This window comes from Gracilinanus agilis, chromosome 2 (genome assembly GCF_016433145.1).
Source record: "Gracilinanus agilis isolate LMUSP501 chromosome 2, AgileGrace, whole genome shotgun sequence".
Taxonomy (NCBI): Eukaryota; Metazoa; Chordata; class Mammalia; order Didelphimorphia; family Didelphidae; genus Gracilinanus; species Gracilinanus agilis.
In genome coordinates, this window is record NC_058131.1 from 241,569,565 (window position 1) to 241,597,531 (window position 27,967).

Sequence of the window (27,967 nt, forward strand, 5' to 3'; positions counted from 1 at the left end):
AGAGAGAGAGAGAGAGAGAGAGAGAGAGAGAGAGAGAGAGAGAGAGAGAGAGAGAGAGAGATCTTCAGTAAAAGGAAAGGGTATGTAAATCTCTATTATATTTGGCTTCTGCCTTGTAGAAGCTTAGTCAGTCTAGCTATTACAGTATAATAGAGTGACAAGAGCTCTAGATTTGAAATGAGGAGCTCCTGGATTTTTTTTTTACTCCTATATCTACCACAAAACTCATTATGTGACCTTGAAAGCACTGCACCTCTTGAACCTGTTTCATCATCTGTAAAATAGGGGAATGGAGAGGCACTTAACTGTGAGGGTCCTTCTCACTCCAAAATCCTGTGGCTCTCTAGAAAGTTACAAGGTCCCAGAGAATCATGAGGGTTGAGAACCTCTACATAGAGGAGATGTACATCTGGCCAGAGGGAGAAAGAAGCATCATCATCCCAGTGGACTCCAATATGAGAGAATTCACTTGGAGTCTCAAAGCATCCGTGGTAGACTGATAGAATCTTAGAACTATAAAGCTTGAAAGAATCTTGGGTTGTTGGTTTTAGGGGGTTTTTTTTCAGCCTAATTTCTTCATTCTATTTCCCTTTGCCCCAGTGAACACCTGGGGATCCCCCAAGATGATTAATGGTATCAGTGTCTTTGTTTCCCTTGCCCGTAGGTTTGATAGGGGCTCCCAAAAGAGAAACTTGGCTTCAGCTAAGAGCAGAACTTGAGGCCTTGACAGACCTCTGGCTGACGCACGCTCTCAAGGCACTGAATTTAATACATTCCCGGTAAGTACAGTGGGAAAATGACCACAGGACTTACTCTGTTCTTTGTGTCCACTGAGCTTTGTGTCCACTCAGAGCAAAGGAAGGCAGCTACCAGATTACAGTTTGATCAACTGAATGTGTAAGAACCTAGAAATAACAAGATTTAGAGACATTCATCCCAAAGGGTTGGCTATTGGACAATTAATTTTCTTAGCTGCCCCTCAGCTTGCGAAGACAGGTTACCAGAGTGGAAGATGATATCCCATTCATGAAATTCCTTTATGTCAGGAAGAACTGAAATATTCTTAGTGTTAGACTAACCAGGGATATCCAGGTAAATGTTCTAACAACCAGTTCTCCAAAAAAAGAGTTACCTATGACTCGTTTTTAAGTTTGATCTTCATTATTAACATTTTCCTAAGTCTTGACAGTCAACAAAATAATAAATCAAGCCCTGATGTGTAACTTTTGCTGATTTCCAGAGTGCCAATGCTCATTAAATATATAATAACTCCTCTTTCTCAAGCCAATACAAGCTGGCTCCAGCACACCCCCAAACATGGCCCTATGTTAAGCAGGCTATTTTCTGACCTCATATTTAGAGATACTTCTTCAGAGTGCCATGCACCTTCTCTACCTTCCCCACCCTAATCTGTTGTTTCAGGAGACAATAACCCAGCCTCAATCCCTTTGATTTTGTTTGTTTGGTTTTTTTTAACCCCCTTTCTGTTTGTTTTCCAGGCCTAATTGTGTCAATGTACTGGTTACCACCACTCAACTCATCCCTGCCCTAGCTAAAGTCTTGCTCTATGGATTGGGCACAGTCTTCCCTATTGAGAACATCTACAGTGCAACAAAGACAGGTCAGAGCGGTTGTGAAGTTAGGACCACTCGGTGACAGAGATTGTAGGCAGATCAAAATCACATCACACAGGTGGGAAGAGAAAGGGACAAGACAGAGAGAAACCTAAACTGGAGAACACAAGACTGGTCTATGGAAACAATAGCGTTGAGGCAAAAATTAAGGTCTGTGATTCTGTTCGGGCAGGGGTTGGCAACCTTTTTGGCCGTGAGAGCCATAAACGCCACATTTTTTAAAATGTAATTTCGTGAGAGCCGTAGAGTGCTCACAGTGTGCCCTCCTGTAACAGCATCTGAAAAACAATGGACTTTATGGCTCCTGCAGAAAGAGTATATCTGGCCCTCAAAAGAGCCAGATATGACTCGAAAGCCATATGTTGCCGACCCCTGGTCTAGGGGATTTATTTGTAAGTATTCAAAAATAAAATTTGGCCCATTGGTTATTAACTTGTAGTCAGAGCAGATTTGGGGGAACAGTTCACTGACCAGAATGAAGAAAACAGGGACTAGGAGTTGTCCACTTATGGAGCCAAGAAAACCAAGGTGAGATGATTAATCTGGTCAGTGTCTGGCCTGAGAAAGGAATTCAGGAGACCTACCTTTCAGCCCACTCTGCTGACTCAGGCTAAGACCGGCATCTTGGGTAAAGTACCTTAGACATTGATCAACTCCAGCTGCCTCATTTTAGGGCAAAGAGAACCGAATGCCTTGCCTAAGGTCACACAATGAGTCCAGCTGCAGAGTTGAGACTAGAATCAAGATCTCCTGACTAGAACTCAAGCCCCATGTGCTTTCTCCTACACCAAGCCAGCAGGTGCAGAGTGAAATAGGCCCCAGCTGTAGTAGATTCACCATATGAGATGACCCATCCTGGCCCTCCCAGACATCGAGGAAATAGCTATCTCCTAGGGGAGGCAAAGGAAAAGGCCTCTTGGTACAAATGTCCTCACTAATGGTGACTTCTTTATCTGCAGGAAAAGAGAGCTGCTTTGAAAGGATAATGCAGAGGTTTGGAAGGAAAGCAGTCTATATTGTAATAGGAGATGGTGTGGAAGAAGAACAAGGAGCAAAGAAGGTATTTCAGGACTATTATTGCTTCCCTCCAGGGGTGTGTGTGAGTGTGTAAAAAAGTAGGAAAAAGAAAGATTAAGGTTGGAGCAGAAAGAGAGGGAGAGAGGGACAAGTAACATTTATGGTCACACAAAGTGTGTGTGTGTGTGTGTGTGTGTGTGTGAGAGAGAGAGAGAGAGAGAGAGAGAGAGAGAGAGAGAGAGAGAGAGAGAGAGAGAGATTGAAGGGGAAGGTGGTAGACGGTATTGTATAGTGGAAAGAAATCAGGATTTTAAGTAAAACAACCTGGATTTGTTGTAACTTACTAACTGCATGATCTGAAGCAAGTCACTTAAACTCTTTGCGTATCCCGCAAACCATATATCGGTTTCTTCACTTGTAAAATGAGAAAGGCCACGCTCTGTGTCCCTTCCAATGCTATCTATACCTGATCATAGGTGAGCCTGTATATATGGTTTTTGTTTGGTTGGTTTTTTGCTTTGGTTATGGGATCAGACTTCATTCACTGCACTGACTTCCTCCGGCTCAGGAATGGTTTGGATCTCTCTTTCCCAGGCTCTTGGCTCACCACCCTTTTCCCATTTGTAAATCGTAGAAGCATCCTGAGTAATTTCCTATTCTAAATCCCTTCTCCAGGCCACTGGCCGCCACCTCCCCTGATAACTGCTGGGTTGGTTGAAGAATGCCTCCCCCTAGAGCCCAGCTCTGCTTTGTTGGGGGTGGGCTTCCTTTTCATATATCACATGTTTCAGGGACTGTTCCCAGTTAATAAAGACGGCATTAAGCTCGTGAAAAAGTAAAATCCCATTTCTGTGATCTCAGACTACCAAGTAGGGGAGACATGGGGGGCTGCGGAGTTCTTAGAAGGAAAGAACGACAGCTGAATTCCCAGGGTCTCAGTCATTCCACCCGAGCCTCCCACTCTCCCTCCCCCTACCCGAGTCAGGGCTGGGAAATATTCCTGCCAATGCCATGGAGCTTAATGGCAAGGCCTGCTTGTTTTTTAGCTTCAAGTCTCTGCTTCCCCCAATGGGCAGTTTATTGAAGTAAAGGAAACCCCAAACAAGAAATTACTCTTTGCATACCCTAGAGGGGCCTGTACTCAGGAGAAACTGGGAATACAGAATTGGGTCTTGTAAAGAGACTGTCCAGGTGTAAGAAACAGAGCCTGCAATTCATGGGGATGCACCTACCCCTCTCCCTCATCTAGGCAATCCCTTGCACACACCTAAGAACCGGGGCAACCCCATTCTTGAGCTGGACAACTTTTCACAAGCCCATATGTGCTCGGATGGAAACATAGAGGTCCAGAATATTTTCTGTCTCAAAGCCTCTGCCTTCCCCTGACTCAACAAAAGAAGGAACAGTGCAGGTCTCAGAGCATCCAGCCTAGGGCCCTGTCTCCCTTTGAGGGTGAAGTGTGTAATACCTTGGGATAATCAGATTCCATTTCTGCTACTTACAACCTGTGTAGTAGCTCAGGCTGGTGGCATCTAGGTGGCTCAGTGGATAGAGCACTGGGCCTGGAGTCAGGAAGTCCTGAGTTCAAATCCAATCTTCAGCCCTTAATATTTACGTGAGCCCAGGCAAGCTACTTAACCTCTGTTTGCCTTACTGCACTGGAAATAGAAATGGCAAGCTTCTCTAATATCTCTGCCAAAGAATACCCCATTGACAGGATTGGTATGCTGTGATCCATGGGTCACAAAAGAGTGAGACATGGCTGAAAAACAACAAAGAATGCCGGGCAAGCCATTTTGCCCTGATTGGCCTCAGTTTCTTATCCATACCATGGGGGGACATTGGAATGGATGGCCACACAGGTCCTTTTCAACTCCAAATTTATGTTCCTGTGGTTTAGAACCAGACAGGGACCTTAATCGTTTATCTGTTCTAAAACCTTTTTCCAGATGGAGGCCCAGAAAGGTGAAGCAACTTGGCTACCTCTGGTCATGAGTAGTAGAACTGAGAAAGAAACCCAGGTCATCAGTCTCCCAATCCAGTGTTCTCTACAAAAGCCATTCTGCATCGTGACTCCCTTCCCTTATAGCATGGCTCCTAGTTCTACCCTCCTTAGGCAGCTGGGAGTCAGTAAGACCCAAGCTCAAATCTGACCTCAGACACTAGTTGAGTGACCTTTTCCAGAGACGAGTCACTTAATCTCTTTCAGCCTCAGTTTCCTCATTGGTAAAATAATAGTCGCATCTACCTCCCAAAATTGTTGTAGGGATAATATTTGTGAAGTCCTTTGCATGCCTTAAAGCCTTATAGAAATGTGGCTATTATTATTATTGCCCAATATATCACCCATCTATAGCACTTTCTCCCCAATAACCCGCTGCAGTAGGTAATAAAGGGATTATTAACCCCTTTTTACAAAGAAGGAGAAGGAGGTTCTGAAAAGATCCATGAATTGTTCAAGGTCACACAACTAATAATTATATGAGTCATGATTTGAATTCAGGGTCTTCCTGACTCTAATCCCAGAACCCTATCCATAGTGCTATCTATCTAACTGCTTCAGAAGGAAAGAGCTTGGTTCAGAGGCCCCCTGGAATAACTGTATTAAGGCTGTATGTGGCCAGGGTAGCCCCCATCATAAGCAGAGTCAAGAGGATAGTTAGCTTTGGAAGCAGAAGCTTTAATTACATCAGTCAGTTAAAACACATTCATTAAGCATCTCAGCCCAACCCTAGGATTACAAATACAAAAGTAAGAAATCTTCCCCCCAAGAAACTTGGGTGCTAAGAGAATTTCATGGCATTTGATGAAAAGAAAATGGATAGAAGACCGGGTCTGAAGATGGGAGGTTCTGAGTTCAAATGGCCTCAGACAGTTCATAACTGTTTGGCCTTGGGTAAATACTTAACCCCCATTGCCTAGTCCTTGCTGCTCTTCTATTTTAAAATTGATGCTAAGACAGAATATAAGGTTTTTTTAAAAGGCAGTAAGGAATGAAAATCTGCAAGAGAGTCTAGAACAAGCAAGGATTCTCTTCCTTTTGTGTGGGTCAGGGACCTCTTTCTTGGAGCTTCTCTGAATAATGTTTATATTTAAATGTATAAAATAAAGTATACAGCATTACAGAGTTAATAAAAATAAAAACATTTTTTCCCATTCAAGCTCACAACTTCCTTAAAATCTATATAAGAACTCCCAAACTAGTTAAATCCTTTAGTAGTGGGTCCTTTAGAGAGACTGCGGCTATTGAGGGCATGTTATGAAACTTTGGAGTTCATTTCCTGGTGCTTCTGGCTTCTCAAAATCCCCATCAAGGGAGAAAGTTCTGGGCTGCTCTAACCAAGAAGGAAGGGTTATGTTTGGCCTTTGGGATGAGTTGTGTATAATTTAGGTTGGAGAGGTTAGCCTTGAAGAGGGGAAAGAAGTGAAATGCTTGAGAGGGGGATTCTTTCACAGGCCTTTCCAAATCTGTCTCTCTTTGTCTGTCTGTCTGTCTCTCTCTTTCTTTCTGTCTCTCTCCCACCAATCCTTCCCTTTTTCTTTCTCTCTCTCCTCTTACATTCTGGAAACAGAGTAGTTGGTCCCAAAGCTGGGTTTCAGAGCCAGCATCAAGACCCCACCTGCTAGCAGGAGGCAAATCCTGCAGGCCAGTAGAACCAGGGGTTTACCTAGAGCCCTCTTTACTTCCATGGCCTTTCAAATGAAGTGCTCTGCCCCATTAGCAGGAAATGCTACTTGCAAGGGGCTGCCATGGCCTTGTGATTGATGGGAGTCATTAGTTCAGGCTGCTGTACACCTGAGCTGTGTAAAATATGAGGAAGGGAAGAGAGCCTTGCAATGTTTCTGCTGACAGTGTTGATAATATCTCAATTTTAGTGGGTCATTTTTCTCCTCCTCTCCACAAGTGATAAATCTAGCTGAGGTCAGCAGCCATCAAGCCTAGGAACCAAGGCTGTGGAGGAAGGGGCCTTTCCCATCCTCTTTGCTGTCCCCCCCCCACTTGACTCACACCCCTACCCCCAACAACAACCAAAAAAAAAAAAAGAAATTGAGTCTCCAAATGGGGAGGGACTGACTGAGAGAAAGAAAACTTAACTAGGTCTCCATTTAGAGCCGTGTGTAGTGGAGCTGTGTTCACTGCCTGCAATTGGTGAATTGTAGTTTTTCTGGAGGAGCCAGGAGGAGAGCTGTCAGCTTGGACTAGAGGGCAAAGAGCACAGAACTGACCATTTAATAGATTGCCTGGTCAGTTCTTAATGAAGGAGCTGATGCTTGGGATGGGAGAGAGAAAGAGAACAGAGGAGGATGAAAGACTTGTCAACATTCACCCTTTTCATATTTGTTTGCCCTGGGAGGCTCTGGAGAGGAGAAACAGGATAAGGACTGGACCTGTGATTTCTCTGGTAGGAAGGGACACCAAGACAAGGAAACTCCCTCTGCTAGATTGGTACCTTCCCAGCAACTATTACGGTCTTAAGAGAGTTGCTTGAAGCACTGAGAAATTAAATAGTTCATTTGTCCAGGGTTACACAGCCAGTATGTGTCAAAAGTGAGACTAAAACCTAGGTCTTCCTGGTTCTGAGACCAGCTGTCTATACACCAACTAAAGCACAGTGCCCTCCTAGAGGAGAGTGGGATTGTAATTTCTACCTAAACATAACCATATCAGCCCACCATCACTAAGATATAACTTTGGGAGAAGACAGAATGAGGGCTGCAATCCAAATCCAGGATGGATCCCCCCTTGACCTTAGCCAAATTAATAGGTCTCAGCAACCAATGAGCAAGCATTTATTAATAAATTTGGCAATTAGGGGAAAGAACATGAATCGTGTAACCATGAAAAAATATTCTAAATTAACTAATTAATTAAAATGTGAAAATTAAAATAAATTTAGCAATTGATTCAAGTGGGTACAAAATAATTATGAGAATTGGGGGAAGCGAGGGATAGGAAAAGCCTCTTCTAGAGGGTAGCCTTGGAGCTGGGCTAACAGGCGGAAGTAAGGAAGGATGATATCCTAGGTATGAGGGGATGCAAAAGCATGGAGATGGGAAATGGAGCATAATGTTTATACATCTCTAACATAGCACTGAGACCACCATGGATGATATTTACTGGAAAGGTGTTTGGTTTCATCTAGAATCTACTTGAATTTATTTGTCATATTTGACCCTTTCCCACTCGGATTTTCTTGGCATCTACTGCCATTCTCTCCAAAGAGGGACATCACACTCAATAAGGTGGTTATTGTTCTTTTTTGGACATTTCAGTCATGTCTGACTCTTCATGGTGCCATTTGGGATTTTCCTGTCAAAGATACTGGAGTGATTTGCCATTTCCTTCTTCAGCTCGTTTTACAGATTAAGACACTGAGGCAACCAGGATTAAGTAACTTGTCCACGGTCATATAGCTGTAAGAGTCTGGGACTGGCTTTGAAATCAAGAAGATAAAGCTCCCTGACTCCAACCTCAGTTCTCTATCCATTTCATCATCCAGCTGCCTACTTGAATTTATTAGACTTTGAATAATGTTCCATAGAAAGGCATCGTTGGATTTTATTGTAGATATGAGGGGAAGAGATGTTCAGCTCAGAAGACCAATGTCCTGACTGCCCTTTTCCAAAAAATCAGCTTGTCACCTCCATTTCCTAGCTCAAAAGGGCACCTGGGAAGGAAGACCCCCATTTACCTTGTTTCAGGCCACTGTCTGGCCCATCCACAAAGTTCAAAGAGTTCCAGCTCAGTGTAGATGTGTAGGGGAAAAAAAAAGACAAGAAATAATCATTTTCCCTGTAGAGGTGAAGGTTGCTGTAACCAGGAAGATTGTCCTTGGCTAACAGAAATCAGACAATCAGAAATTAGAGTTAAATTAATAATTTAATTTATATAGAATACAAAGAAATTAGAATTAAATAGAAATTGAAATTGTGACCCTTTCCCCTTTCTCCCCTTTCTCGCCCACCACTAATCACTCAGAACTTTTTTTTAATATCCAAGAATACCTTCCCTGGGCCATCTTGTGACACTAGAAAGACTGTCACCTTGGCCAAACCTTGGTCAATGTTTTTCCATGGGGTTGGAGGAAAGAGAACCCCTTCCTCCAAACTGCCCCTCAGACCTTAAACCATTCTAGTCTTTGTTGCTCACACACTCTCTCTCTCTCTCTCTCTCTCTCTCTCTCTTCCTTTCTATGGGGGAGATTCATCAAAGGAAAAGGATTAGCATTTATTAGTTATTTTATTTATTACTCAGATGGGTCCCAAGCCAGAGGCTTCCCCCAAACAGCCAGGTTCCGGGTAATATGTGTACCACTTGTTTTTCAGTTTCTGTGTTTTCCTTCATTTAGATGTGTTTGTAGCTCTGCATGTTAACATACATAAGCACACACTTCCACTTGCCACAGGCCTCTTGAGGCCTCTCAGCTCACATAAGCCATTTCCCCAGATTTAATGAGACACGGTGCAGTGAGGTAAGGGGGGTAGCAGTTAATAAGTGCATGGTTCGTCATCATCCGCAGCATTCCCTGGACTTATCCGATTATTGTAGAGTTAAGTCACCGCTCAAACAGGAAGGGTCTGGATGAGGCCGGGGTGCAGTTGTCACCCTCATGCTGGCCCCTCCAGGGAGAAGGATTTCTTATTTCTTATTTCTGCAAACTGAACCAAGGTTATCAGCAGTATTGGAAAACATGCAGGCTCTTAATGGGGGCTTTCTGTTGGAAATGAGACCACAGGTCTCCCCAGATTTTATGTACTACCACTGCCTGAGGGATAATAGATTCAGATTTAAATCTAGGAAGATTGTTAAAGCTCCCAGAGTCCAGCCCTAATTTTATAAAATATAAAAGGGTAGCCAGGTGGTGTGGTGGATAAAGCCCTGTGCCTAGAATCAGAAAGATCTGAATTTAAATCAGACATTTACTAGCTTTGTGACCCTAGTGTGACTGTTAAATCAATTAATGCTGTTTGCCTCAGTTTCCTCTTCTGAAAAACAAGCTGGAGAAGGAAATGGCAAACCCCAAGAAAACCCTGTGTGGGATCATTAAGAGTCAGCCATTACTGAACAATGACCAAAAAAACAAAAAAAAAAAGATAATACTTGAACAGCATAAAAGTGATGGGATTTGCCCCTCTTCATCCATCTAGTAAGGGACAGGATTCAAAGCCAAGTCCTCTCGTTCCTCATCCATCACTCTTTGCGTTATTGCTTGGTGAAAGATAAAGAACTTTGGAGTTTGAAGGGACTTAGAGATCAACTAACCCACCTTTGGAACTTGGAGAACAAATCACATCTTCAGCATCCTGACCATTGCCCATCCAGCCTCTTGCTCGAATTGTTCTGGGGATGAGGAAGTCATTAATAATAATAAAGTAGTGCATCAAAGTTTGCTCCTTTGGGGTAGGTGCTATTATCTTCAGTTGAGGAAACTGAAGCAGGCAGAGGTTAGGTGATTTGCCCAGGGTCATACAGCTAATAAGTGTCTGAGGCTAGATTTGAACTCAGTTCTTTCTTATTCCAGGCCCTGCACTCTATTCATTGTGCCCCTCAAAGCGCAAGAATGGTGTCAGTGAGAAAAACAATGGACATGAGGGGCAGCTGGGTGACTCAGTAAATAGAGAGCCAGACCCAGAGACAGGAGGTCCTGGGTTCAAATCTGGAATCAGACACTTCTTAGCTGTGTGACAAGTCACTTAACCCCCATTGCCCAGCCCTTATTGCTCTTCTGGCTTAGAACCAATATCCAATATTGATTCTAAGATGGAAGATAAAGGCTAAAAAAATCACATACACAATGGAGAATGGAGGGCTGGGTCAGAGCCCATAGCTCAGCTGCATATTTAGCAGTGGGAGGTTGAACAAATCATCTCACCTGTCTTGAACCTTAATTTCTCCAACTGCAAAATGGGAATCGTTATTCCACAGACCTCATAGAGTTATCCTGAAGGAAGTACTTCCCAAACAATGCGTGCTATTAAACATTGGCCACTCTTTGAAAGGAGGTACTAACAGGAAACTACAAAACAAGGTCCCTTCCCATTAAAGGCTTAAAATTTTAGTTTAACCTAGTTAAAATAGAAAATTCCACTTTGGAAGAGCAGCAGTTATTTAAAAGTTTTTCCTTATATCAACTTGAAAAATCTCTCCCTATAATTTCCTCTCCCCTACTGTTGCTTATTCCTTCCCCTCTCTGAGAATAAAACAGAAACTTCCTCTGAGAAAACTCTCCTAAGGTTTCTGTTCTCCGAATTGAACACCCTTGGTTCTTTGATCAGAAAATCACAGATTTAGACCCATGAGGGTTTTTAGAAGTCATCTAATCCAAGATCCGAATGTGCCTTCATTTCCATCTCTCTCCCCATTCTGGTTGCCTTCCTCCGGATAGCCTCCAGCCCATCACCTAAAACCTGTCACTTCTCAGGCCCAGGAGTTTGTTCAGCCCCACTGCTTCCCTCTCCCCCTCTGCCAACTCTAGCCCCAAAAAAATTTTGTGTGTGTGTGAAAAAAATAAATTCCCTCTTTTGGGGAAGTTTTAAGGAGGACTCTAGGGAGGGTGATGATGCCTGAATGCTTTCTTTCCCCTCCCCCATTGGCTCAGAATGCAGCAGGCTGGCTGTGGGAATAATTGGCATGACCAGAGGCTCCATCTGTCCATCGGTCCCCAGGGGCTGGCCAGCAGCTTGCTTGGTATAAGCTGTGTGGTGAGCTAACCCTCCTGTCTTTGTTTTCAGTCAGGATTACAGGTGCCCCCCCTGCTCTTATCCTAATTTCTTCTATTATTATTATCATTAATATCATCAGTAATATTGATGGTGATGTTCTCTTTTCACGTGGCAGAAGGAAGGGAATAACCAGAGGACTCTTTCAGGCAGCAGCTCCGGCCATCTTCGTGTCTGGGATATTTCCAGTTCCTTGCAGATTTCTGGCTGGACCCAGAATGATGACAATCCAAGATCTATGTGTCAGAAACTGGGGACATTAGAAAGGAGAGACCCACCTAGAGTCACAAGCTCCTTGAAGGCAGGGATGATCTCTCTCTCACTCCTCTAAATCCTCTGTTACCCAGCCCTTCCTTGGGCATTTGGCTATACAGCTGCATTAATTATTTAAGTTCCTCCCTTCTGCCCTGCAAAACACACACATGCAAACACACACGCCCTGAGCTTCTCATCCTCTTCACTGTGTATCTCCTTCTGAAAACAAGACGTCATTTTGTGCCCCTCTGTGAAAGTCTGTCCAGATTGACTAATAGTAAATCCATGAGTGATAGAAAAGAGAGGAGGCTGGAGAGCATGTGGTATATAATCAATGAATGAACAGATGGATGGATGAAAAAGCATTTATGAGGCACTTACTATGTGTAAAGCATTGTGCTAAGTGCTAGAGTAGACAAAGAGAACCTTAAGTTGGATCCTGCTCTCAAGGAACTCACATTTGAATGCAGGAAAACAACAAATTTAGAAAGTTTCAGCTACGAGACAGGCAGAAAGGTTCCATGGTCCCAATTTCCCTACATCCCCTCCAACATTTATTATTTTCCTTTTCTGTCATATTCACCAATCCGTGAAGCGTGAAGTGGTACCTCCGAGTTGTTTTACTTTGATTTTCTCTAACTAATAGTGGTTTAGAGCATTTTTATATGATCGTAGATTGCTTTGATTTCTTTATCTGAAAACTGCCTTTTCATATCCTTTGACCATTTATCAACTTATGATCTTATAAAATTTGACTCTGTTCTCTATATTTTTAAGAAATGAGACCTATGACAGAGATACTGTGTGTAAAATTTTTTTTCCTAGTTTTCTGTTTTCCTTCCTATCTTGGTTACATTGGTTTTGTTTGTATAAAATATTTTTATTACAATGTAATCAAAATTATATTCTATAATGTTCTCCTTCTCTTGTTTTCACAAATTCTATTCTTGTCCATAGATTTGACAGGTAAACGATTCCATGTTCTAATTTGCTTATTATATTACCCTTTCCATCTAAATCATCTATCCATTTTGACTTTATCTTGATATAAGATGTCAGATGTTGGTCTTTCCCAAGTTTCTGCTAAATGTTTTCCAGTTTTCCCAGTAGTTTTTTTCAAATAATGAATTCTGGTCCCAAACTCTTGTATCTTTGGGTTTATCAAACAGTAGATTAGTATGGTCTTTTACTGCTGTCTATTATGTACCTAATCTATTCCATTGATCCACTACTATTATTTCTTAGCCACTTCTAGATTCTTTTGATGATTACTGCTTTATAATACAATTTGAGATCTGATACAGCTAGGCCACCTTCTTTCAATTTTTTTTCCATTAATTCCCTTGATATTTTTTACCTTTTGTTCTTCTAGATGAAATTTATCATTATTTTTTCTAGTTCTATGAAGTAATTTTTAGTAGTTTGATTAGTATAGCACTGAATAAGTAAATCAATTTGGGTAGAATTGTCATTTTTATTATATTGGCTCATGCTACCCATGAGCAATTAGTGTTTCTCCAGGTGTTTTAAGATCTGACTTTCTTTGTGTGAGAAGTGTTTTGTAATTGCATTTGTATAATTCCTAGGTTTGAATTGGCAAGTAGATCCCCAGGTATTTTATATTTTCTTCAGTTATTTTAAATGGAATATCTCTTCCCATCTCTTGCTGTTGTACATTGTTGGTAATGTATAGAAATACTGATGATTTACGTGGATTTGTTTTATATCCTGGAACTTTGCTAAAATTGTTAATTATAAATTAGCTTTTTAGTTTGATCTCTAGAATTCTATAAGCATACCATCATATCATTTGCAAAGAGTGATAGTTTATTTTCCTTGTTGCCTATTCTAATTTCTTCTATTTTTTCTTCACTTATTACTAGAGCTAACATTTCTAGTGCAAATATTGAATAATAGTGGTGATCCTTTGCTTCACCCTGATCTTATTGAAAAGGATTCTAGCCTATCCCCATTACATATACTTGCTGATGATTTTATCATTTATTTTATATTTATCATTTTTAGGAAAGTTTCCTTTATTTCTATGCTCTCTAATGTTTTTTATAGAATTGGGTATTATATTTTGTCAAAAGTCTTTTCTGTATCTCTTGAGATAAGCATATGATTTCTGTTGGTTTTGTTATTAGTGTGGCCAATTATGTTGATAGTTTTCCTAATACTAAACCAAACCTGTATTCCTGGTATAAATCCCACCTGGTCATAGTGTGTGATCTTTGTGGTATTTTACTGTAATCTCCATGCTAAAATTTACTTAAGATCTTTGCATCAATATTCTTTAGGGAAATTAGTCTTTAGCAATGTTGGCAAAGGTTTTTAAGTTCATGTGCCGAAACTACAACTTCAAGCTGCCTGTGACCCCCACCCCCTGCATTACCCCAGAGAGCAGAGGGAGAAAGTGCTCACTTTGGGCAGCTGGACAGAGGGGTAGGGCATGCAAGAAAATGTCCTCAGGCCCTGGGAAGAGGGAGAACAGAGAAGTGCCCCCCTTTACCCCAACACATTCCCCACCACCCCTCCCCAGGCTTGCGTGTCAATACTTCACCATTGCTGGTCTATAGTATTATTTCTATGTTTTTGTTCTTCCTTGTTTAGGGATCAGCACTGTATTTGCATCATAAAAGGAATTTTGTAGGGCTTTTTCTTTTCCAAAATTTCAAGATAGTTTATAAATTATTGGAATTAATTGTTCTTTAAATATTTATTAGAATTTAGGTGCAATTTGTCCAAGGGTTTTTTTCCTTAGGGAGTTCATTGATGGCTTGTTCAATTTCTTTTTCTGAGATGGAGTTATTTAAGTATTCTATTTCTTCTTCTTTTAATCTGGGCGATTTATATTTTTGCAAATATTTATCCATTTTGCTTAGTTGTCAGATTTATTAGCAAATAATAAATTAGTAAAAATATCTCCTAGTAATTGCTTTTATTCCTTTTCATAGATAGTGAGTTCATCCTTCTTGTTTTTTTATACTGGTAATTTGGTTTTCTCTTTTATAAAAATCAAGTTAACCAATGGTTTGTTTATTTTATTGGTTTTTTCTATAAACCAACCTCTAGTAGTATTTATTATTTTAATAGTTTTCTTACTTTCAATTTTATTAATCTCTTCTTTAATTTTCAGGATTTCCAATTTGGTGTTTAATTGGAGATTTTTAATTTGTTCTTTATTTTAAAGTTTTTTTAGTTACATCTCCAATTCATCAATCTGCTCTTTCAGTTTTCACATCATATGCATTTAGAGATATAAATTTCCCCCTTGGTGCTACTTTGGTTATATCCTATAAAATTTGGTATGTTGTCTCATTGTCATTCTCTTTAATTAAATTATTGATTGTTGCTGTGATTTGTTCTTTTATTTCATTCTTTTTAGGATTAAATTATTTAGTTTCCAATTAATTTTCAGTGTCATTTTTTGGTTAGATTTATATAGTTTTGAGAGGAAAGTTGAGATCCCCCACTAGTCTACTATATTTCCTCTTGTAGCTTATTTGATTTCTCATTTAAAATTTTGGATGCTATACCATTTGGTGAGTATATGTTTTGTATTAGTATTTCTTCATTATCTATGGCACTTTTTATCAAGATGTATTTTCCTTGACTCCTTTAATTAGATCTATTTTTAATTTAGCTTTTTCTAAGGACATGATTGCTGCCTCTATTTTGTTTTGTTTTTATTTTTTACTTCAGCTCTAGTCTCTTATTTTTTTTAAACATTTATTAATATTCATTTTTGACCTGTTTACATGCTTCATACCCCTACTTTCCCCTTCACCCCCCACTCTCCCCCCACCCATGGCCAACGCACATTTCCACTGGTTGTGACTTGTGTCCTTGTTCAGGGCCTATTTCCAAATTTTTGTTAGTTGCATTGGTGTGGTCGTTTTCGAGTCTATATCCCTAATCATGTCCGCCTCAGCCCATGCATTCAAGCAATTGTTTATCTTCTATGTTTCCTCTCCTGCAGATCTTCCTCTGAATGTGGGTAGCATTCTTTACCATACATCCCTCAGAGCTGTCTTGTGTCATTGCATTGCTGCTGGTACAAAAGTCCATTACATTCGATTTTACCATAGTATATCAGTCTCTGTGTACAGTGTTCTTCTGGCTCTGCTCCTTTCCCTCTGCATCAGTTCCTGGAGGTCTTTCCAGTTCACCTGGAACTCCTCCAGTTTATTATTCCTTTTAGCACAATAGTATTCCATCACCAGCATATTCCACAATTTGTTCAGTCTTTCCCCAATTGAAGGGCATCCCCTCATTTTCCAGTTTTTTGCCACTACAAAAAGTGCAACTATAAATATTTTCGTACAAGTCTGTTTATCTATGATCTCTTTGCGGTACAAACCCAGCAATGGTATGGCTGGATCAAAGGGTAGGCAGTCTTTTATAGCCCTTTGAGCATAATTCCAAATTGCCAGCCACAATGGTTAGATCATTTCACAACTCCACCAGCAATGCATTAATGTCCCAATTTTGCCACATCCACTCCAGCATTCATTACTCTCCCCTTCTTTCATTTTAGCCAATCTGCTAGGTATGAGGAGGTACTTCAGAGTTGTTTTGATTTGCATTTCTCTAATTATTAGAGATTTAGAACACTTTCTCATGTGCTTATTGATACTTTTTATTTCTTTACCTGAGAATTGCCTATTCATGTCTCTTGCCCATTTTTCAATTGGAGAGTGGCTTGATTTTTTATACAATTGATTTAACTCCTTGTATATTTGAGTAATTAGACCCCATCAGAGTTTTTTGTTATAAAGATTTTTTCCCAATTTGTTGTTTCCCTTCTGATTTTGACTACATTGTTTTTGTTTGTACAAAAGCTTTTTAGCTTGATATAGTCAAAACCATTTAATTTACATTTTGTAATTTTCTCTAACTCTTGCTTGGTTTTAAAATCTTTCCTTTCCCAGAGATCTGATAGGTATACTATTTTGTGTTCACTTAGCTTATTTATAGTTTCCCTCTTTATATTGAGGTCATTCACCCATTCTGAATTTATCTTTGTGTAGGGTGTGAGATGTTTATCTAAGCTTAATCTCTCCCATATTGTTTTCTAAATTTCCCAGCAGTTTTTGTCAAATAGTGGATTCATGTCCCAAAAGTTGGGCTCTTTGGGTTTATCATACACTGTCTTGCTGACATCATTAACCCTAAGTCTATTCCACTGATCCTCCCTTATATCTCTTAGCCAGTACCATATTGTTTTGATGACTGCTGCTTTATAGTATAGTTTAATATCTGGTACTGCTAGGCCCCCTTCCTTCACATTTTTTTTCATTATTTCCCTTGATATTCTTGATCTTTTGTTATTCCAAATGAAATTTGTTATAGTTTTTCCTAATTCAGTAAAGAAGTTTTTTGGTAATTTGATAGGTATGGCGCTAAATAGATAAATTAATTTGGGTAGAATGTTCATTTTTATTATGTTAGTTCGTCCTACCCATGAACAATTAATGGCTTTCCAGTTGTTGAGATCCAGTTTTATTTGTTTAGAAAGTGTTTTGTAGTTGTTTTCTTATAATAGCTGTGTTTGTTTTGGTAGATAGATTCCCAAGTATTTTATATTGTCTAGGGTGTTTCTCTTTCTACCTCTTGCTGCTCTAATGTGTTGGAAATATATAGAAATGCTGATGATTTATTTGTATCCTGCAACCTTGCTAAAGTTGTTGATTATTTCTACTAGCTTCTTAGTTGATTCTCTAGGATTTTTTAAGTATACCATCATATCATCTGCAAATAGTGATAGCTTAGTCTCCTCATTGCCTATTTTGATACCTTCAATTTCTTTTTCTTCTCTAATTGCTATTACTAGTGTTTCTAGTACTATGTTGAATAATAGAGGTGATAATGGGCATCCTTGTTTCACTCCTGATCTTATTGAGAAGGCTTCTAATTTATCCCCATTACATAAAATGCTTGTTGATGGCTTTAGGTATATACTGTTTATTATTTTTAGGAAGGGTCCTTCTATTCCTATACTTTTCAATGTTTTCAATAGGAATGGATGCTGTATTTTGTCAAAGGCTTTTTCAGCATCTATTGAGATAATCATGTGGTTTTTATTTGTTAGACTGTTGATATGGTCAACTATGTGGATGGTTTTCCTAATGTTGAACCATCCTTGCATTCCTGGTATAAATCCCACTTGATCATGGTGGATGATCTTCTTAATTACTTGCTGGAGTCTCTTTGCTAGTATTCTATTTAAGATTTTTGCATCTATGTCCATTAGGGAGATTGGTCTATAGTTTTCTTTCTCTGTTTTTGGTCTGCCTGGCTTTGGGATCAGTACCATATTTGTGTCATAAAAGGAATTTGGTAGGACTCTTTCTTTGCTTATCATATCAAATAATTTGTATAGTATTGGGATTAGTTGCTCTTTGAATGTCTGATAGAATTCACCTGTGAATCCATCAGGTCCTGGCAATTTTTTCTTAGGGAGTTCTTTGATGGCTTGTTCAATTTCTATTTCTGATATGGGATTATTTAGGTATTCTATTTCTTCTGCCGTTAATGTAGGCAATTTATATTTTTGTAAATATTCATCCATCTCTCCTAAATTATTATATTTGTTGCCATATAATTGGGCGAAATAGTTCTTAATGATTGCCTTAATTTCCCCTTCATTAGAGGTGAGGTCTCCCTTTTCATCTTTAATACTGTCAATTTGGTTTTCTTCTTTCCTTTTTTTTATTAGATTGACCAGTACTTTTTCTATTTTATCTGTTTTTTCAAAGTACCAGCTTCTAGTCTTATTTATTAATTCAATAGTTCTTTTACTTTCGATTTTATTAATTTCTCCCTTAATTTTTAGTATTTCTAATTTAGTTTTCATCTGGGGATTTTTAATTTGCTCGCTTTCTAATTTTTTGAGTTGCATACCCAATTCATTAATCTCTGCCCTCCTTAAGTTGTTAATATACGCACTCAAGGATATAAATTTCCCCCTGAGTACTGCCTTGGCTTCATCCCATAGAGTTTGGTAGGATGTCTCATTATTGTCATTCTCTTCAATGAAATTGTTGATTGTTTCTTTGATTTCTTCTTTAACGAATTGGTTTTGGAGAATCATATTGTTTAATTTCCAATTAGTTTTTGATTTGCCTGTCCAGGTGCCCTTACTAATTATTATTTTATTGCATTATGATCTGAGAAGGTTACATTTATTATATCTGCTCTTTTGCATTTGTTTGCAATGATTCTATGCCCTATTAATGGTCAATCTTTGTAAATGAACCATGTGCAGCTGAAAAGAAGGTGTATTCCTTTTTGTCCCTATTTATTTTTCTCCACATATCAATTAAATCTAATTTTTCTAGGACTTCATTCACCTCTCTTACCTCTTATTTATTTTTTGGTTTGATTTATCTAGATCTGCAAGAGGAATATTTAGATCTCCCACTATTATGGTTTTACTATCTATTTCCTTCTTGAGCTCTGCCAGTTTCTCCTTTATGAATTTGGATGCTATACCACTTGGTGCATATATATTGAGAAGTGTTATTTCCTCATTGTTTATACTGCCTTTAATCAGGATGTAATGACCTTCCCTGTCTTTTTTAATCATATCTATTTTTACTTTGGCTTTGTCAGAGATCATAATAGCCACTCCTGCCTTCTTTTTCTCATTTGATGCCCAAAAGATTTTGCTCATGCCCTTAACCTTGAACTTGTGTGTGTCTACCCGCCTCATATGTGTTTCTTGTAGACAACATATGGTAGGATTTTGGTTTCTGATCCACTCTGCTATTTGCTTCTGTTTTATGAGCAAGTTCATCCCATTCACATTCAGAGTTACAATTGTTAGTTGTGCATTCACTGACATTTTTTTATCCTCCCCTAGACCCACCCCTTCTTCTTACACTATTTTCTTTTAAACCAGTGGTTTGCTTTGAGCCAGTATCCCTTATCCCTCCCTTGATTGACTTCCCTTTCTGCCCCCTCCCTTTATTCCCCTCTTTTTGTTTTTTAAAGGCCTAATGAGTTCCCTCCCCCTTCTTCTCCCCTCCCTTTTTTGACCTCCCCACTCCCCTGCTCCCTTTGGTTTATCCCTTCTGACTTTCTCAGTAGGGTTAGATAGAGTTTTTTTATCCCAATGGATAATAAAGCTACTCTTCCCTCTCCTGGTTGATTACACTGAGAGTAAGGTTTGATTATTACCTTTTAATGCTCTCTTCCTCTCCTTCTAATGATAGTATTTATCCCCTCCCCTTCCCATGCCCTCTTTGTGTGTAATAGAATATCCTATTTTTCTTATTTACTCAGATTTTTCTTTGTGTCCCCTACTATTCCCCCCCTCTTTCCCATCCCCCATGTCATCTTAGACCCTTTAGTATCCTGTCCTCTCCCTATGAATTATTCTTCTGGTTGCTATAATAGTGAATATTATAATAGTGAATAGAGTTCACTACAGAGAATTATACATAGCATTTCTCCACCTAGTAATACAGATAATTAGATCTTAAGCCCTTAAAGAGTCAAGTTTAAAAGATTATGAGTTTTCTTTCTTTTCCCTGTTTCTTATTTACCTTTTCATGTTTCTCTTGATTTTTGTGGTTGGGTATCAAACTTTCCATTTAGTCCTGGTCTCTTTTGTGCAAAAACTTGGAAATCTTCAATTTTGTTGAATGCCCATACTTTCCCCTGGAAGTATATAGTCAGTTTCAATGGGTAGTTGATTTGTGGCTGAAGGCCCAGCTCTCTTGCCTTTCTGAATATCGTATTCCAAGCCTTGCGGTCTTTTAGCGTGGAGGCTGCCAGATCCTGTGTGATCCTTATTGGTGCTCCTTGATATTTGAATTGTCTCTTTCTGGCTTCTTGCAAGATTTTTTTCTTTTACTTGAAAGCTCTTGAATTTGGCTATTATATTCCTTGGTGTTGACTTTTCTGGGTCCAGTGTAGAGGGTGATATATGGATCCTTTCAATGTCTATATTACCCTCTTGTTGTAGAACTTCAGGACAATTTTGCTGAATAATTTCTTTAAGTATGGAGTCCAAGTTTCTATTAATTTCTGCCTTTTCTGGAAGACCAATGATTCTCAAATTGTCTCTTCTAGCCCGGTTTTCTTGGTCTGTCACTTTCTCATTGAGATATTTCATGTTTCCTTCTATTTTATCAGTCTTTTGACTTTGTTTTATTTGTTCTTGTTGTCTTGAGAGATCATTGGCTTCTAATTGTTCGATTCTAGCCTTTAAGGACTGGTTTTCAGCTATAATCTTTTGGTTTTCCTTTTCATTCTGGTCATTTCTGGTCTTCAGTTGACTTGCCTCACTTTCCAATTGCGAAATTCTGCCTTTTAAACTGTTATTTTCTTGCCAGATTTCTTCCATCTTCCTCAACATCTCATTTTTGAACTCTTCAATAGCTTGTGACCAGCTTTCATTTTTGGGGGGAGGTTTGGTTATTTGCTTGTCCTCCTCTGTTGTCTGGATTTTCTCTGTGTAAAAGTTGTCCAGTGTTCCAGAGTTTTTCTTGGTAATCTTTCTTCTGGGCTTCCCTAAGGCTTGCCATTATTAGCCCCGCCCCTTTTCAGCTTTGTCTTCACATTCAGGGTCTGCCTGCGCTTTCTAAGCTTCCGATGGCTCTGGTCTTCTTGTCCTCGGGGTCAGGCCTCCTGGTAGTCCCCGGTCTGCCCCTCTGCCCGAGGCTCCTTCAGCGGTCTTGGGGGCTGCTTCCATAGCCTCACTCCTGTCTGCACCGGGTCCTCACTAGATGTCCTAGCCTGTACTGGAAATCTTTATTCACGCCTAGGGCACTGCCTTCACAGGCGCATACGCTCCGGAAAGTCCCTGCTTTATAGATCTTTATTCACACCCTGGGCAGAGCCTTCACCCGCGCCTGGGGCAGAGCCTTCACCCCTGCAAGACGCTATGGAAAGTCCCTGCGTTAGAGTTCTTTATTCCGCCTGGGGCAGAGCCTTCACCCTCATATATGCTCAAGAAAGTCCCTGCATTAGCAATCTTTCTTCGCACCCGGGGCAGAGCCTTCACCCGAGTATATGCTCAGGAAAGTCCGTGCGTCCCCCCAGCCACTTGGGGTCCCACGTCTGGCAGCTCACAGGTACAAGCCCTGGGGCTGCTAGTGATTTACTGATTGCCCCAATCCTGTTTTCACTCTTGTACGTTGGCCTTGGCGCTATGTGGGGGGGTGGGGAGGGGCTTCTTCCTCTCGCGTTTTAGTGAGAGCTGTTTCACCCCTTTATAGTGTGGAAATGCCCCAATTCTGCATACCTTCAATGCTGCGCCCTCTTATGGGGTTCCTTCGTTCGTCTGGGTTCATTTTTATGTCCCCTTGAGGAGTCCTTTATGCTTTGGTTAGGAGAGATCGAGCAGCTGCTCCTTACTCTGCCACCATCTTAACCAGAAGTCCAGCTCTAGTCTCTTATGTTTACTCTCTGTGTTTCTCCCGGCTTCAGATGTGTTTTTTGTAAACAGCATATTGTAGGATTCTGGTTTTTAATCCACCCTGCTATCCCCTTGAATGCTTGAAAGTCCTATATTTCATTATCTATTTTCCCCCCTGAAGTAATACACTCAGTTTCACTAGTCTTGATTGTAGTCCTAGCTCCTTTGCCTTCCAGAATGTCATATACCAAGCCCTCTAATCCTTTAATGAAGAAATTGCTACGTCCTGTGTAATCCTGAGAGTGATTTCACAATATTTAAATTGTTTTTTCTGGCTGCTTACAGTATTTCTCCTTAGCCTAGAAGTCCTGGAATTTGGCTATAATATTCCCAGGAGTTTTTATTTAGTGATCCCTTCCAGGAGGTGAACATTGGATTCTTCCAATTTGTTTTCCCCTCTTATTTAAGAATATCAGGTGGGGGCAGCTGGGTAGTTCAGTGGATTGAGAGCCAGGCCTAGAGATGGGAGGTACTAGGTTCAAATCTGGCCTCAGACACTTCCCAGCTGTGTGACCCTGGGCAAGTCACTTGACCCCCATTGCTTACCCTTACCACTCTTCTGCCTTGGAGCCAGTACACAGTATTGACTCCAAGATGGAAGGTAAGGGTTTAAAAAAAAAAAGAATATCAGGGCAGTTTTCCTTGATAATTTCTTGTAACAAGATGTCCTGGCTTTTTTTTAATCATAACTTCCCAATAGTCTAACATTTCTTAGATTATGTCTCTTGGATTTGTTTTCCAGGTAGGTGTTTTTCCAGTGGGACATTTTACATTTTCTTCAATTTTTTTCATCTTTTTGATTTTTACATCATTGTTTCTTGATGTCTCATGGAGTCATTAGCTCCACAAGCCCAATTCTAATTTTTAGGGAATTATTATCTTGATTGAACTTTTGTATCTCCTTTCCATTAACCAATTTTACTTTTTAAGGAGTTAACTTTGGTGAATTCTTGTGCTTCTCTTTCTATTTGGTTGTTTCTGTTTTTTTAGGGAGTTGTTTTCTTTCAGTGGATTTTTATATTTTTTTCCTTTTTTTTGTGATTCCTTTACCAAGTTGTTGACTCTTTCTTCATGATTCTCTTGCATCTTTCTCATGTCTTTTTTCCATTTTTCTTCTAATTCTCTCATTTTTTAAAACAATCCTTTCTGATCTCCTCCAAGAATTGTTTTTTTGGCCTATTCTTATTTCACATTTTCCTTTGGGATTTTGCATGTGTACATTTTGACATAGTTGTACTCTTAAAGGATTTTTTTATGGTCAGGTTTCTTCTTTGTCTGGTGCTCATTTTTCTAGCCTGTTCCTTGGGTGGAGTGGACACTATCCCAAGTTTCTTGTGCTGGGACCTGCTCCTCAATATACATGGGGATGCCTGCTAGTCTCTGCTGGAGACAAGAACCAGGTGGATCCAGGTACCTGCAGGCCTGTGGCAGGAGGAGGGTCTGGAGTTCTATGAGGAGTGCCAGGACACTATCTATACTAGTTTATGCTCCTCTTTTGCCCCAGTAAAACAGATCATTCCTGCTTACTTTCTGTGTTGTTTTGGGCTAGAGAATTGTTTTACCCTATTGGTTCTGCTGCTCCAAAATTTGTTTTGAGGAGTTTTTATAGTTGTTTGAAGACAAATTTGAGCAAGGTCTGTAGATTTCTTTTCTTATCTTAGTAAATTTTGCTCCAGAAATCCAATTCTCTATCACAATTAAAAACAAAAAACAGATTTGTAGATCCCTTGAAATATGTCCCCAGACCTCAAATGAAGGACTCCTGCTCAAACACATATTGGCTGTGTGACCCTGGACAAGTCACTTATCTTCTCAGTGCCTACTAGTAACTAAGGTTCTAAGTTGTAAAGTAGGTGCCCCTCTTTAAAAAGTTTGCCCATCACTGCTTTAAACCAAAGTTAGGATCTGAGATCTACAGAGGAACTTGCTTATTTACCATTCTAATTAGACCTTTGGAACTAATTTAGCTTCTCTCTCTTTGGTACACCCCATGTGCTATGGTGAACAAATTCTTCTGTCCTATTCCTGTGATCCCTGTGACTAAGAATCACTTGTGCCCAAGAAAAAAAGCTGCTTTCTCCTGTTATTCTCCCCATGTTGTTCTTATTCCTGTCCAGGCCAGCCTTAGTCTTCTCCTTCCCTAACCTCTGTAAAGGGACTCTCTTCTTAACAGACATCTAATGATCCTATAAATCTTTTTTCTCATTTTCCTTCCATTCTCTGGTGCTCATGGAAAACTAGCTTCCTCCCAGAGATACCAAATCTCTTGGCATCCTCTCCAACACTGACTACTTCCTCCTTCATGGAGGCAGCTGGTGCCATCAATAAGAAGTCTATTTGATTATTGGGTCTGGCGTAGAAAAGACCCTAGTTAAAAATCCAGCCTCAGACACTTTACTAAACGGTCGGCAACCTTTTTGGCCGTGAGAGCCAAAAACGCCTGCAGAAGGAGGAGGATGGAGGCAGAAGGCGCTGGAATATGGGGCCAGGGCTGAAGGGCCTCCTGGGGCACATCCTGGGGCTCTGCCAGGACTGGCAGGTCGGGAGGTGAAGCCAGATATGGTCAAGAGCCATACGTTGCTGACCCCTGATTTACTAGCTATGTGATCTTAAGCAAATCATTCAACCTCTAAATGTCTCCATTTCTTCAACTGTAAAATGGGGATAGTAATAACACCTGATTTTCAGGGTTATTATGAGGATCAAACAAAATATTTGTAAGTGTGCTTAGCACAAAGAAGGAGCTATAGAAATGACAATATTCCAGAGTTAATGAGGGATTGAAAGGCTACCAAAATGTTTTGGGAATCCAATTTCATACTAAATGATGGTGTATTCACACCTGGACTACTGTGTCTAGTTCTTGTAGATCTAGAAAGAATGTTCCTTTCCAATTCCTTCAAACATTGAGCAAGGCTGTTAAAGGCCTAAAGTAGAGTCAGAAGAGTAACATTTTCTGGGTGTGGACTATTTTGTGGCAGAAAGAACCTTGGAATTAGAGACAAAAGACCTAGATTCAGGTCTGGATCTTCAACAATTCAGTTCCCTTCTGTTTGCTCACCTGCACAGTGGAGATGATCTTGCCTGCTCCTATTCCATAATATAGAACGTACTAAAGAAAGGTACTTTTCTGTCATTCTTTTGCAGCACAACATGCCCTTCTGGAGAATCTCATGCCACGCAGACCTGGAGGCCCTGAGGCATGCCCTGGAGCTGGAGTATTTATAGCAGAGCCACAGGGAGGTTCTACCCTGGAGTGGGCCTGAGCTTGGCTGGACAGTTCCCACCCATGCTCCTGCACAGCACTGTCTTTTTCCTTCCTGCCTCCCTGCTTCAGACTTTAAGGACCTGGAAGGCAGAGACTGAGCAGTCACCCTAATATTGGGGCCACTAACTTGGGAGCCAAGGTCCTCTGGCAGGAGGAAATAAAGCTACATCTCAAAGGTTGAACTGAGAGCCCTTGAGGAGGCAGCTGGGGAAGGGCTGACTTTGGGGATGGGAGTAGGGAGCAGGGATGTGGCCCAGACCTTGTAGAGGTTCATTGACCGGGACCTCCCACAGGACTCACTGAAGGGAAACAAGAAATCATTGATATGAGGAAGAGTGGGCAGGCTGGTTGTTGTTTTTTTTTTAATTTATGAACTAATCTCATTACTCTGGTATTATGCTCTACCTGTGATGGCGGATTTCCTTGTTGCTGGTTTTATTTTTAAACTCTGTCATTGGGATGGGGTTGGGGAGGGGGTGGGGGCTTACAGATCTAACTTAAAGAGATCTCTTCTTCAAGTTGTACTCTGAGGGACAATCACATTTTGTACATTAGTAAGTGAGGACATTCAGGGTCATCAAGAAGACCTAGAGCTTATTTTTGTTCTTGGGAAAGCCTCCTGATGGCGTGTGAACAGTGCACGGTGCCTTATGTGGCCATCTTGTTTTGGGGTTGGGGGGAGGGAGGAAGAAGGTGAGGGGAAGCTGTACCTTGTGAGACTAAAAGGCATTGAATAAAACCACGTTTACATTTTGAGGTAGGAGTAACAACTTTGTTCCTTCTCCAGACCTGAGTTCACAGGTACACCCAGGTAGAAGTTTATTTTGATGAAGAATGTTTCAGGGATGCAGAGATCCTTGGGAACCCCGAGATCTGCCTGACTACTGTTGACCCACAGGGGGACCCGGTAGAACTTTGGTCTATGTTCATGTTAGCAAACCTATGGCATGTGTGCCAGAAGGGGCTGCTCCTCTCCCCCTCTCCACTGCTCCTGAGGACATGCCTCACTTCATCTGCCCCTCTGCCTAGCAGCCCAATGGGAGAGCTTCCTCCCTCCCCTGTCTGGGGTAAGGCGGGGGGCTCACATGTGGCATAAGGGTTGTAGTTTGGGCACTCCCTCTTTAAAAGGTTCACCATTGCTGGTCTATGGGATCTTGATACCAGCTTAAAACAATGGTGGAAGCTCTCCATTGGCAAGAGTCATGGGAAAGGGGAGCCAATTGTTTGGTGTTCATGGAAATGCAAGAGCTTTGAGCTCAGTGAGTCCTGGGTATGGAGGGCTAGCATAGAAAGCAACCTTATATTGGCCTCAGCCACTTCCTAATTGTGTGACCTTGGGCAAGTCACTTAACTCCAAATACCTAGCTCTTACCCTTCTGTTGTTACTAAGACAGAAAGAGGTTTAAAGTAAATAAATAAATAAGAAAGGCACCCTGCGATAGCCTTAGCACTAATCCCTTGGCACATGGATTCCCTGATCCAGATGTTCTTTCAAACTGAGCTTGGGATTTTTCACTTGGCTGGAGAGAATAAGAGCCAGCCATGGCAAGATTAGGAAGTAGACACAAACTGCCTTGGTGCCTACTGCCCTCTCTGTCCTATCTTTTTTCTCCCCACCATCCCATTGCCAGAATCAGCTCTCTGGAAAAGTTTGGTTTATGTTTATTGAATGACTAAAAGAGCAGTTTGCATTTTAACTTTAAAATTTTAAGCTTGTGCCCAAGTAGGGATAAGGAATAAGAATAGTGGATGGCAGAAAAGGGCTCACAAGGTCTCAAGTGAGATGCATTACCAATGCAATGAAGCTCCTTCTCTGAAATCTTAGTTACCCTAAACATTGAAAAGTGAAATGACTCACTCAGGGTCACACAACATGTCAGAGGTACCACTTGATCCTGAGTCTTCTTGGCTCTGAGGGAGATTTTCTATCTACTACCAAAGTAATGTAGCCCTAATGATGGAATTTGAGGCATAGGAAAGGGTATATTGGCAGAAGAGGAACAGATGAATTTTTTCCTCTCCCCATGAAATTATGTGCTGGTCATCTAATCCCCCTACTTAACCCAGACCAAAGCCTGTGAGGGCCAAGTCCAGTTCATTGTGAAATAGGTATCCTTCCCAGAAGGCTGATGGGCAACAGCATCAGGAAATCTTGCCCCTTCCACCTCGCCTGAGAGTTCGTTCTGTACATCTCTAGCATCTCTCCTTTCCACATTTATTTAGATTTCTCTGTTAAGGCAAAGGGAGAAGACCTAAAGGAAGGGGGTTGAGTGTCTGGAGAGGAGGAGAGGGAAGAGGGTTGGGAAGGGAGCTAGAGGCTCCTGCATAGGTATCCAAGAGACTCCCTCCAGACAAGCCCCAGGCACCAAGGCAAGAAAAAGGAATGATCCCAGCAACTGCCCTTTCTCTCTGTAGTGACTCCCATTTTATGCCGTGCCTTCTTCCCAGTAACGCAGCCTAACAGGTAGGACCAACGCTGATATCTCCATTTTACAGTTGAGATTCCTCGGGGCTCAAAAAAGCAGTGTCTTGCTCAAACGTCCTACAAAAATGCAGTCGTTGCACAACCTTTCTGAGCTGGTATGTGGTCCTCTTCTGCCCTCACATCCACGCCCTGCCCTCTCCCACAAAATCACCTGGTGT

The 27,967-nt window shown here is 40.7% G+C and overlaps 1 protein-coding gene across 1 annotated transcript in view; it reads left to right on the forward strand.

Annotated features, from left to right (window-relative positions):
- Positions 1-26,061, forward strand: part of EYA2 (EYA transcriptional coactivator and phosphatase 2) — a 167,064-nt gene extending 141,003 nt beyond the window's left edge. Inside the window, exons 12-15 of the mRNA XM_044663808.1 lie at positions 665-779; positions 1,500-1,621; positions 2,594-2,694; positions 25,204-26,061. Of these exons, the coding sequence (XP_044519743.1) occupies positions 665-779; positions 1,500-1,621; positions 2,594-2,694; positions 25,204-25,284 (419 nt within the window). The 3' untranslated portion in view covers positions 25,285-26,061. The remainder of the gene's footprint in view (positions 1-664; positions 780-1,499; positions 1,622-2,593; positions 2,695-25,203) is intronic.
- Positions 26,062-27,967: the final 1,906 nt, after the last annotated feature.